We start from the raw sequence: 12,927 nt of genomic DNA, 5'->3' as shown, positions 1-12,927 counted from the left end.
ACCAATCAGTAGATGCATTCAAGTCACCTTTTGGTATCGCCTCAGCTCGCTTGGAACCTCGACGGAGGTGATACTAAAAAAAGGACCTGTTAGCTAATACCAGGGACTTTTTTTCGTAATGGAAAACCAAAAAAGGCGAGTAGAGTCGAGGTGAGTCGAGCAGGTACCATGTAATGAAAAAACGCCATTAGTCTGAGTGGAACCTTTGATTAAAGAGCCACTATGTGCATTCTTAAATAAATTTGCTAGGATAATCTCCCAAGGTCCCTTGACCTCCCTCTTGTGTGAGTGCACTATTGATTAAAATTATTTAGACAGATATACTGTTTTTATTGAACTCTGTAGGTGGTCAAACTAGCGCACAGAGATCAAGGTTTGTCTCAGGCCATTCCACTTGCAGTTTCACCTAATACTTAGAACCAACTAGGGCTGACTGGTATGGCCTAACGTTATTTATATCACGGTATCATTTTATTTATTTTTTTATTCAATATGAAGGCTTCTGAAGGGGTAAAACACAAAGGGAGAAGAGAACAGATGTTACGAGGGGATGAAGCAGTTATTTGCAGACTCCACGAGATGCAAGAACAGTTTTGAATAAGAAAGCACAAACGCTGGAGACTTGGCCAGTGTTTGCAGTCAGATTTGTACTCTTATAGATGGAAACTTGGATATCTTGGACATATTTATTTATTCATAAACGTTTGGATATACTGAGCTGTTCACCCTTGATTATGCTGTGGCAGCAACACAATATCATCTCTCCTCAGGGACAACAACATTGAAGAGTGTGGTCTGGAGATGTACTTCTCAGTGGACATGGAGATCCTGGGAAAGATCACTTCTCATGACCTCAAACCTGATGGCGTCAATGTTCTAGTTACTGAAGAGAACAAGGAGGAATATATTGGGTTCAGTATAACCACTGTTTTCATCATTAACAGCAACTATGTCTGACATCAGGATATCATTTGAAGTAAATCCTTTTTTTAAACTTACAAAGTTCATTTTTGTTGTCCTGCTTGCAGTCTAATGGCAGAGTGGAGGTTCTCCCGCGGGGTGGAAGGTCAGACCAAAGCTTTCCTGGACGGCTTCAACGAGGTGGTCCCACTTCAGTGGCTCCAGTACTTTGATGAAAAGGAGCTTGAGGTGAGCAGCATAACCTGATGCTGGTTATGCAGTAACAAGCCCTGTTGTATTTGGTGATGTTAATGACCTGTGGTGTCATATTTTTGTTTTAATCCCAATTAGGGTTGGGTACCCTTTGGATTTTTACGATTCCGATGCCGAACCGGTACTTTTAAAACGATTCCAATTCCTAAACCGATTCTTGAAAAATGACATAAAAGAAGGCTTTTTATGGAGTTTTTTTTTTTATTGAAAATTATTTAAATTTAACAATATATTAACGTTTTAAAGTACTTAAATATATAATAAGTAAACCTAAGTCACCTAACACACAACTACAATAATTTAACAAATAACAGTTACACTATTAACAAGTAACAACAAAATAAATGTTGAGTTGGTATGCCAACCAGCTTCAAACTTTAGCAGTTCTTTTGCAGAAAAATGACCATAATTGCCTTCTCTGGCAAGATACTACACCTCTCCTGACTTATGGCATGTAGGCCTACTGCATAGGAGAAAACTCTCAGACGGTGTCCAAGAGGTCTGTACACACCCAGGTAGGAGTTTGAAAGGGCAGACAATTTGGGGAGGCTGTCTCGCCTCCCCTACCACCAGGCTACAGGGTCCTGAACGATAGACTAGCAGAGTAAGTGTAATGTTTACTAGCGATCACGTGCAGTCAGTGAATGGTTAATATGCTTTTACGTCCATTTTGGCGAGCCCAGAGGGAAAATATGCCATTTTAAAAGTAGCCTACATATACGGTAGCTAGCTAACGGTAGACTACAGAGAAAGTGTGATGTTTTTACGTCCGTTTCAGAGCGTGTACAAAAAGCCGTCCGTCAGCTGTGATTGTAGAGTGCATTTCGGGGGAATAGCGCGGACACGCGCTTCACACCGCGAGCGGGCATGTGCGCCACTCGGCAGAAAAGGGAGAAAGAAAAAAAAAAAAGAGTCCGGTGTCCGGAGCGACAGAGGGAAAATATTTCAGTCGGAACCGAAATGAGGAACCGAAATTCGCGTTCTAATCCGGTCCGAATACTACCGTTTGCGTAGGAACCGGTACCATAGTGGAACCGGGTTTCGGTACCCAACCCTAATCCCAATAGCCTACCCCACTCCACAGAGCTTTCAACCCATTAGTCATTACTCAAATAAGATGAAATACTATGATTGTTTGTAGAACTCGCTTCTTGTGGGAGAATTCTTTCTACTTTAGTTTATTTGCTTTGCGTTCTCCATGTCATTTATGTACTTGTGATGCCCAGGTGATGCTGTGTGGCATGCAGGAAGTAGATCTTCAAGACTGGCAGAGGAACACCGTGTACCGTCACTACACAAGGAACAGCAAACAGATCATCTGGTTCTGGCAGGTACGGTCATACAAAACACTTGGGATGACAGGAAATTTTCCCTCTGGTTAATAAACTTGTCACAACACCAGTGTTGTCGATTACACCAAGCATTTTAATAGAAAAGATATTCTTAGATTGGGTTTACATCCGAAATATTGCCAAATAGGTGCTTTTGCTTTTGGCTTTGATACCAAATCTGTGTGCTGTGACTCTATTACTGCTGCTGTACAGAGCAGACCCTTTTAGTTTATAATCTTACTGTGTGCAGTTTTTTCTTGTGCACAGCTTCATATCACACTGGGAGCGTTTCAGAAGTGTAGCGTTTTGCACAATGAACTAAATGGGTTTTCTTTCTTTTTTTTGTTGGGCTTTGGGGCCTTTATAAAATAGCTGAATAAAGGAAAGGGAGGCGGGGGGGTCTGACATGCAGCAAAGGACTGCGTCGTCAGACTCGAACCTGGGCCGCTGCGGGAAGGACTGGGCCTCAGTATATGGGGCGCATGCTACCAGGGCGCCCCATGGGTTTTATTTCTATAAAAAAAGAAGCAAAGCGACGAGGGAGGGCCCGAGGGAGGGACGGCGGTGGTCAAGCAATGTAATCGTGTACGCCTGAACACCATGTCGCCCCTATTTTCCACCTGGTGCGTGCGTCTGCACGGAGTTCCGGAGATGCCGCGACCCCCGCGAGCAATCGCTGCCATTCAAGTCAATGCTTTATATTCCACCAGCTGCACCACGGCGCGTCCTAGAAGTGTGTGTGAAGCGGCTCTCCGCTCTGCTGAAGATACGCGTCGCGTCTATTTTCATGCGAGCCGCGGACCATTCGGACAGCGGGTCAGGAAGTTAAACAGCAAGAGCATCTAGTCGGTTTATCAAAAGACACCCTCATATATCGTTTTTGTCTCCTTTACAACACCACGGACAATGAGAGATTCATCTTGGAGGTGGAAAAACGTAATACGACATCACAGATCCTTTTTCATCAGGACAACGCCAGTAAAGAGAAGGCTTGGAGTTTAATTAGAGGAGTGCTTGGAGTGGAAGGTAGATACTAGTTTAATAAACAAGTCATTGTTCTGTAAAGTACTTGTAGAGACAATATAATCTGAGAGTCGAGCAGCAGACGCTCCGCTTCTCAGACGCTCCCGGTGTGGTATGGCGCAGGCCCGAGGACGGAACAAAACCAGAACGCAGCACAGACACGATCAAGTGGAAAATTGGAATAACACTGGTAACAGCAACTACCGCAGCAATCCTGTCAGACGCAGACTTTTTTTCTATATTGTTACCCTGTACTCTAGATGACATTTCTTTTGAGTTTGTTACTCCCTTTTTAATGTTTATTTAAGATGTATGTAAGTATGTGGTCACTGACTGTGTGTGTGTGTCCACTTCTTCCCCTGCAGCTGGTGAAAGAAGTGGACAACGAAGTGCGACTGCGGCTCATGCAGTTTGTCACTGGAACCTGCAGGCTTCCTCTGGGCGGCTTTGCTGAACTCATGGGTCAGTGACCGACAGACACACGAAGAGTGACCCATTCAGGGCATAATCATTCAGACACTAAGAGCTACAGATGCATACTGTTTTCTGTTAGTGTTCTCACCTGTCATCTTCTTTTGCATTGCAGGAAGTAATGGGCCCCAGAAGTTCTGCATTGAGAAGGTGGGGAAGGACACATGGCTTCCTCGGAGCCACACTTGGTGAGTAGAATGCTTTACCTCTGATTTATGGGATTCATTCCTCCCTCACAGAGTTTTGCCCACAATGAAGGTTACTCCAGTATATTATTATTCACAGGGATTTACTGTGATGGACTGTGACTTAGTGACTTATTGCAAACACTGACACTGGTTCATGAAGTTTGACAGAAAAGTTAATCATAGCAGCCGCAATTTACTTAGAAAGCTGTTAATGTCCCTGAGGGAATATGTAATCAGTATGGCAACACTTTTTATAACCAAATGTCTGTAACGGAGCGCTTCCAGGACTCAAAATGTTAGCTTGAGGTGCTCTTTGGATGGGATAAACATTATGTAGAAACCATAAGGAAACTCCAAGGCACTCTCTTGTAGAAAAATTAAAAAGCCTTTATTTATGGCTTGGTCATCATAAACCTTTAAAACGCATCAGAGTTTTTAAAGGTTTATGATGACCAAGCCATAAATAAAGGCTTTTTAATTTTTCTACAAGAGACTGTTTATAACCAATTCATGTTTTAAGCATCTGACCCTTGATATTAATATTTCGTCCACACTCTTTGTCTTTCAGTTTCAACCGTCTTGACTTGCCTCCTTACAAGAGCTTCGAACAGCTGAAAGAGAAGCTGCTCTTTGCCATCGAGGAAACGGAAGGATTTGGCCAAGAATAAAGGGAGGAGTCCTTGTATTTCTCTCCCCTCCCCAAGTAAAACAAACTAAAAAAGAATTGCACAAGATAACCACCAATGTATATAAGCTATTTTGTCATTTAAAACCAAATCTTAATTTGCAGCATCATTTTTGCCGCAATCCTGTCCTCCAGCCCTTAAATATTATATGATACCCCATCATGAAATATGCAAGCATTTCAGCATTTTTGCTCCTCTGTTTGAAAACAGAACTCATGGATATTTTTTTTTTATTTCCTCCCCCACTGCTGTCTGGCATTTTAAAAGAGACTGAGAAAAAAGTGTTTTTGAGAGGATTTTATAGTTGATGAGCAATCTTCTTTTAAAGCTCTAGTTCTATAGAGCTTCTAAATAGCGAGAGTAGTATTGGGGTCTGGTGCCTGATTACCCCTCTCCCCCCACCCCTCCCCCCAATGGACCCATAGTAATTGTTGCAAATTTTATGTGCTTGCATGGCTGCCTCTGAAGATGAGAAGACTGCTGTGACCACCCACTACCACCACCTATATATATATATACACACACACACACACACACACAACAAAACATGCATGCATGGACACTCTTTTTCTTAATGAGCTTTTTTAACCATTATCAAAAAGGCAAAGTGTTCAGGATGGACTGATATGGAGCAGAGGATAACACTCTCATACAACCCCTCAATGAGATTCTGGACACCTGCTCAGAGGTAGTCTGGCTATCACCAGACCAAGCTCAATCTTTTAAGATTGAACATTAGTTTGGGGAGTCTGCTCTGTATTATCGATGTCCAGTGGGCATAGTTCAAATGACTCTGTACGCAATTGGATAGTCCTTTGGGGCCTGTGGTTTATAGTTGTGTTGTTTGAGCCATGGACACTGGACATATCCCAGGCCACCTGCTTCAGTTGGCAAGTGAGATCCACACAGGGATCACACACTCACAGTTTTCATTGAAAGATTGAGCTGTTTGGAAAATTGTCACAAAAGAGTCAAATGACAGACTCCGTCTCAATGGGTTGTGTGTGCTTGGCTGATTTCTCTTTTGCCTCTTTTGATTTGTGATCTCTGACTGTAAAGTGTCTCCAGTCCATGAAGTCACTGTGCTTTACAGAGCGACAAACATGATTATGCTTATATGATAACATGAAACATCAAATGTACTTCTCAGTTATAGGTATCACAATAGACAAATACCCATACAGCACATAAAACTGACATATTAATCATAAAAATCAAAGACTGCATATATTTGGCCATCTTGTGTTGTACTAAGGTCCAAAGGACATCTGATTCATATGAATGTACATTTGAACATGTATTGAAAGAAGCTGTTCTCAGCTTAATTTATTACCAACCATTAAACTAAATTACAACTGAAGCCAATGCTGCATAGAAATCTTAGCATTGTTGCAAAGAAATCTCATTATCATTGCATCAATTGTCTTTCAAAGTTCTATGGTTCTTTCAGGTTTTGGTCAGCGGTCATAAAGGAGATTCTGGACTAAAATATATGAAATGTTATGTCTTGAAAGCAACATACACAAATATCGCATGCAGGCAGCACACAGTGGAAACTGGCCAAGTAAAATAAAATAGAATTTTTCTGAAAGTATTAACTGGGTCATAAACTTGCACGGTATTGTTAGAAAACAATAATTCTGTCGCGTAGTCGCCATAGTGCTGAAAACGTAGTGATTTATAAGACACTAAAGTGCCACAGACCAAATAAGAAGTGGAAACCTTCCACGGTGCAACTCCTCAGCAGCCCTAGGCCTGTTTGGAGCCTGACACAGCATTTGCAGTGCTACACGTTGTGTGTTTTTGTTTTTGCACCCCCCTACTTCCCCCTTGTCCTTTCTTTCCTTTTAATGCTTCAGGGGACATGTCCTTTGTTTTTCCACGACGTCGCGTCTAACTCCATTGTCTCTAAACTATGGTGCATATTCTTTCAGTCAGTGGTCTAAACGCAGCTATGGCAATGGCAGGCCAATCTCCTTGTTTTTCTCTAGCATTGTGTTTTTTTCAGACCACTGCAAACAGCAGCAAGCTGCTTTAGACTTTTTCTAGGAGTAGCTTGCGATTACTCATGTTATCAGTCATGTATATAACATGTATTCAGCTGGAAGGCGGGGCGACAGTATGAAGAAAAACCATTTACTGTAGCAAAAGGAGCCGACTTTTAAAGAGAGGTCAAATCTGCATAACTTTGTGCTTCCTTTTGAACAGAAACGTGTAATCAAAGAAAAATCAACTGTGTATGTGAATATTCATTGTATAAAGATAATGAAAGTAAATAAAGTACTTAAATATTATAATTAATTACACAGAGCCGCCGCTCCGTTGATGGAAATCTGTGATGCCTTTGTTCTTATCAGAAATAGATGGGACGTTTCAGGTTGCCTTCAGTGTAGCCAGTAACAAGATGAAGTATCACCTGGACAGTTCTCTCAATGCAAAGCTGATTCCTGATACTGTACATCATTTCAATACATGATAATGCAGCAGGGACATTATTTCTGTGCTGACTGCAGTTTAGGCCATCTGAAACGCATCCAAACTGTAACATATCGCGTGTAGATACACACTGTAAACACCAACTACACTGTACAGAATGCCCCTTTACTGGAGACGATGTGTATAGAAGATTCATTTTTTTATCTGCTTTGACCCATTTTAATGAAGAGAGATGGATTTATGAGATACAAATAAAAAAAGTGAATAAACCCCCCTCCATGACCATGCTTTCTTTCTTTTCTTTTTTCGTTGTGTCATAATCGGGGGGGATGAGAGGCCTTCTGCTCAGCTTTCACAACAAAACTGTTTGCGATTGTTTTCTGTTCTTAAATTAAAAAAAACAAAACATTTGTTCTTGGTTTATCCTTTGTTTTGATTGGATCTTGCATGTGGAAAAACATTTAATAAATGTATATCTGACCATGTTTACAGCTGGTTGAGTTTACTTTTAGTTCAGTCAGTATGATTAACGTCTCATGAAACCGGCTCAGTTCACCTTATGCTGGTGAGGAAAACCGCATTCATAGTTAAGCTGAAGGTGCATTTGTGGCCAAGATTTATTAAATTTTTGATCTGAAAAAAAATGTGTGTATAGCCAACTTAAATAAAATTGACTTGACATTTTCAGTGAAAAGTCAGTGGAAGAGGAATTCAGGCATGAAATAATACACAGAGACCATGTACATCCTGTCTACTACTGCAATATCAAACGTTGCATGGTGTTTAATTTAACTAAAAGCTGAATGATTACAAATACTGTGGTTCTATTGTATTAATTACAGAATCACATTTTAAAACTGAGCATTCTTTTGCAATTTTTAAGCCTCCAAAAGTCCCCAAAGGGCATCCTGTTCCACTAAGTGGTAATAACAGCTTCATCCTAGTTTCTTCAAGAGGTCAACAGCCTCTTTATGGACCTGCAAAGGAACAAATCTACTGTAAATCAACTGACGACGTTCACATCAGCACGTTATGATTCATGCATCAAGAAGCCTGAAATTAAACTATAATACATCTGGGTCAAGTAGATATGAAAACAAGTAATCCAAAGTTAGTAGTCTTAGTTCATGTACCTCTTTGTCTTCCAGTGTGTGAGCAGGGTACTCTTTTGCTTTGGTTAGATAGAGCAGTGCTTTCTGTTTGTCTTTCATGCCCATGTAGGTTTTCCCGAGCATTAGCAGGTTTTTACTATAGAAGTTTGGATCAACTGAGAAAAAAAGAAAGAAATGTATGTTAGTTGAATGCATTTTTAACCGTTTAAAGAAATCACGTACAAGCACAGTGCTGTCTTGAGCTAAGAATCTGAGCCGCAGCCAACAAGAGATCAGCAATATTTCAGTAAATGTCTCAGTGACTTTATGAGTATGCTGTGTTTTACCTTCTTCAGCTTTCAAAAAGAATGCCAAAGCCTGAAAAGGGGCAGAAAAAGCATGACTTCATCCAAATTTGTTAAAATGTTTATCTCTCCAAGCCCAAACCAAAAAGTAACAATGAACTGGTCATTACAGCCTGAAGCGGTTTGAACAGTCAGCTATTGTGCAGTTAGTAACAAAACAAAGGACAGGGAGAGAGACCGAGCAGTCCTCACCTCCTCATATGTGGACGTAGGTGGTGATGAAAAAATGACAGCCGCTACCTTGCGTTGATACCAAGGCAGCTCAGCAAAGGTAAAGCACCTAAGAGGGAGAAGACATACAGATAATAAAGCCTTAGTGAATTAAAGCTCTAATGATATAACATAGAATTATTTGGCACAATAGCTACGTCTTGGACAAAAGGTCTGAGATTGCGACTGCAGTCTGCAAAAAATGTTACAGAGTCCATGGTAGAACTTCAGACATAACCACAAAGTAATGAAATATGTGTGACAGGGCACATTTAAGTCTCATGCACACACAGTTTCTTTTTATCTGGTTTACACCCCATTCGGTTTGCATTCTTTGGGCCTAAAAACGCAAAATTCCTTTTCCTTTAGCCTCTGCCGTCTTGGAAGACTGAGTTTACAAGTGTAACAGATTTGGCTAGTCCAAGCTTGTATCCATGTTTGACTTGATGTAGCAGCTGTATTATAAAAAAAAAAAAAAAATCTTACACCCATGGTTTACTCACCAGTAACCCAAAATATGTAACGAAGTGGCATCTTTGGGATTGAGCTCGATGGCTTTCTAGGACAAAGAAACATGCTTCACTTCAGAATATACTGTAGTTAACTGTCACACAATGATAATATAAGATTGACCATAATGTCCTCTCACCTCTAAATGTTCCCTGATGATGTACGAATTTCCTATTTTCACCTTGACCCCCTCGTATTCCCCGACATCACTGAGACATACCGCGTACCACTGTTAGGAGAGAAAGAGTGACGACAGTTTGGTCCAATCATACCTTAATGTCTTTATAAAGCTCTTTTAAAAAGAAACTGTCCCGTGTCATGTCATGTTTTGATGAACTTGGCAACAATCCTGCAGGTGCAAATGTGTGCAGAGAGTTAAGTTAGTTTGTGGTTAAGTTAGTTAAGTTAGACTGTGATTAAAGCCCTGACGGAGGTGAATCAGTAATGCATTCTCAGTGAAACCAGTCGTCTTACTTTGTGTGCTGCGAAACACTTCTCATCCTTCTCCAGGGCCTTCTTTGCGTATTCAAAGCCCTCGAATACCAGCTGCTTTTTCCGTCCGTCCTCCATGTTGGGCAGTTCCGACAGGTCACGAGACGCCCGGGCCAGCCTCCACAGGAACTCTGCATCATCACTGGATGGACGGAAACAAAATCACAACTTAGACCCACAATGTGTATACAATTCGGTGCTCTCTGGTGATTTATTGTATTACAAAGACACTGAGGCAGAGGGTAATGCACCAAACTTTGAATAAAAAAACAAAAAAACAGTAAGCATGGGTAAAAACATATCCGATAAATAATACAATGCACCAAAACATGGTTCATTCCAACAACTTCTAGTGAGAACAGAAGAAATGGAGACGATATGAAAAGAGAGAACAGAGAAGAGCTGGTTATGGTAATTGAACGCTCTCCTTGCCTGTCCTTGTACTGCAGCAGCAGCTGGTAAAGCTTCTCTGTCTCTGCACAGCTGTACAGGTAGTCAGCCTGCTCCAAAACCTCCTCTGCACAGACACAAAACACAGCAGCAAATTCAGCCAAAGATGGTCTTACGTCCTAATTCACTAGACTAAACCTTAACTCTGTTTCTGTTTTCCAAGCTGTCCAAAAAAGTTCTCACTGAAAAAAACTCAAGTATATTTATTAAAGGTCCCATGGCATGAAAATTTCAGAGTTTTTTTTTAAACATTAATATGTATTCCCCCAGCCTGTCTATGGTCCCCCAGTGGCTAGAAATGGTGATAGGTGTAAACCGAGCCCTGGGTATCCTGCTCTGCCTTTGAGAAAATGAAAGCTCAGATGGGCCGATCTGGAATCTGCTCCTTATGAGGTCATAAGGAGCAAGATTACCTCCCCTTTCTCTGCTTTGCCCAGCCAGAGAATTTGGCCCACCCATGAGAGAGAGACATCATGGCTTTCAAACGAAAAAAGTGGCAGTTGGTCAAGGCCACACCCCCACCCTCCACCTTGCCCCCGTTCTCTCCTCCTCAATAGCTACAGACACAGAAATGGCACATACTAAGGAAAGCTCATTGTGGGGCTGGCTCTAGTGGCTGTAATTCTGCACCAAGGCTGAATTTCGGGAAAGAGACTTAAGATACAGTATTATGGGACCACTAAGGTCTATATAAAAGAGACTTAAGATACAGTATTAGGGGACCACTAAGGTCTATATAAAAGAGACTTCAGATACAGCATTAGGAGACCACTAAGGTCTATATAAAAGAGACTTCAGATACAGTATTAGGGGACCACTAAGGTCTATATAAAAGAGACTTCAGATACAGCATTAGGAGACCACTAAGGTCTATATAAAAGAGACTTCAGATACAGTATTAGGAGACCACTAAGGTCTATATAAAAGAGACTTCAGATACAGTATTAGGGGACCACTAAGGTCTATGTAAAGAGACTTCAGATACAGTATTAGGAGACCACTAAGGTCTATATAAAATAGACTTCAGATACAGTATTAGGAGACCACTAAGGTCTATATAAAAGAGACTTCAGATACAGTATTAGGAGACCACTAAGGTCTATATAAAAGAGACTTCAGATACAGTATTAGGGGACCACTAAGGTCTATATAAAAGAGACTTCAGATACAGCATTAGGAGACCACTAAGGTCTATATAAAAGAGACTTCAGATACAGTATTAGGGAGACATAATAAAAATAAAATAAAAAAAAACATAAAATTTTTATAAAAAAAAATTTAAATATATTAATAAAAAAATTTTATTATTTTATTGGGAAAAATTTAAAAAAGGGATTGAAAAAAAATTTTAAGGGAAACACTAAGGTTTTTAAAAAAGAACTTCAGATACAGTATTATGGGACCACTAAGGCCTATATAAAAGAATCCAAAGATCACCATGTCATGGGACCTTAAAGGACATGTTGATTAGGTTTGTGGTATTCTACACCTAATTCCTGAAAAGCAAACATGTTTGTTTGCTTAAATCTGTATTTGAAGGACATCACACAGTTTGCCTAGTACCTTTTTCTAAAGCGTGGACCACAGCCGAACTCTGCACTCTGTGATAAGCTTCATAACCCAGACAGGATAGTGTGGGGAAGCCGAGGAGGAATGCAGCTCCTCCAGTCTGTACACAAGAAAGGAAGTGACATAAAGACACATAGGGAAACCTATGCAGGAACTACTTCAGAGACAAAAAAGATATACACAAAATGGGACTTAAAAGTGATTTCCGACTCATGGCTATTATTTACAATGACCAGTATCAGTTGACCCAAGGTAACCTGACACTACCTGAAAAGCAGTAACGTTAGGAGGCACCAGGTCACTGCACTCACCCACTGTACCCAGTGTAGAGTTTGAATTTGACTATTATCAGTTAAACTTAAGTATGTTAAATGTGTTAACTCATACACAATCTTCCTTACCAGTTATGCTAAACCTTACGCATGGACAGCGATGACAGATCCTGATACAAAAGGCAGCTCTCTGGCAGTACTAAATCCCTACTGCCCTTTTACCTACAAGCATATAAGCAATCGCTTTTACAATGGCACCATTTTCTTCCAAAACATAAATTCATACATTTGCGCATCTGTAAGTAGGTAAAAGTGAAGGATTCTAACAGTTCCATGCAGGATAACAGCACTGTCCGATGAGTACTAATAAAAAAGGCATAGTTATAATTACAGTGACAGTCCTTCTTAAAGTTGTCCAGTGGTACCGGCTTGTCCCTCTTATTCTGATGCCTTTTGCACCAGATGCTGACAGTAAAGTCCTGCTCACACATCTCCTGAGAATTATTCCAGCCATTTGTGTCAAAGCCCAAACGTACAATGATAGGGAACTTTAGACGACATCGAAAGAGAGGCTGGTGCTCAAATACAAACAGGAAACATTCAAGAGGACAAACAGAAAATGTTTCGAAGTAACATCCAGTAATATGGATGCGTCCGAGG

General features: G+C 40.7%; 2 protein-coding genes across 3 annotated transcripts in view; one reads left to right on the top strand and one right to left on the bottom strand.

Annotated features, from left to right (window-relative positions):
- The window catches only part of LOC120552161 (NEDD4-like E3 ubiquitin-protein ligase WWP1), a 39,970-nt gene extending 32,250 nt beyond the window's left edge, over positions 1-7,720 (top strand). For both annotated transcript variants that reach the window (XM_039789947.1, XM_039789946.1), the window contains exons 20-25: positions 771-911; positions 1,029-1,149; positions 2,400-2,504; positions 3,893-3,989; positions 4,114-4,186; positions 4,755-7,720. In XM_039789947.1, coding sequence (XP_039645881.1) covers positions 771-911; positions 1,029-1,149; positions 2,400-2,504; positions 3,893-3,989; positions 4,114-4,186; positions 4,755-4,854 — 637 coding nt within the window. In that variant the 3' untranslated portion in view covers positions 4,855-7,720. The remainder of the gene's footprint in view (positions 1-770; positions 912-1,028; positions 1,150-2,399; positions 2,505-3,892; positions 3,990-4,113; positions 4,187-4,754) is intronic.
- A 329-nt stretch (positions 7,721-8,049) lies between these two features.
- Positions 8,050-12,923, bottom strand: rmdn1 (regulator of microtubule dynamics 1). The gene is made up of 10 exons (XM_039789948.1): positions 12,659-12,923; positions 11,990-12,095; positions 10,409-10,493; positions 9,959-10,118; positions 9,624-9,713; positions 9,478-9,533; positions 8,957-9,044; positions 8,747-8,777; positions 8,442-8,575; positions 8,050-8,285 (listed from the first exon to the last, which is right to left on the bottom strand). Exons 1-10 carry the CDS (start codon positions 12,779-12,781, stop codon positions 8,244-8,246), a joined length of 915 nt encoding a protein of 304 aa, XP_039645882.1. The 5' UTR covers positions 12,782-12,923; the 3' UTR covers positions 8,050-8,243.
- Between the last annotated feature and the right edge of the window lie 4 nt (positions 12,924-12,927).

This window comes from Perca fluviatilis, chromosome 22 (assembly GCF_010015445.1).
Source record: "Perca fluviatilis chromosome 22, GENO_Pfluv_1.0, whole genome shotgun sequence".
NCBI lineage: Eukaryota > Metazoa > Chordata > Actinopteri > Perciformes > Percidae > Perca > Perca fluviatilis.
The sequence above is the reverse complement of the archived record's forward strand: the minus strand, read 5'-3'. Positions and strand labels throughout refer to the sequence as shown.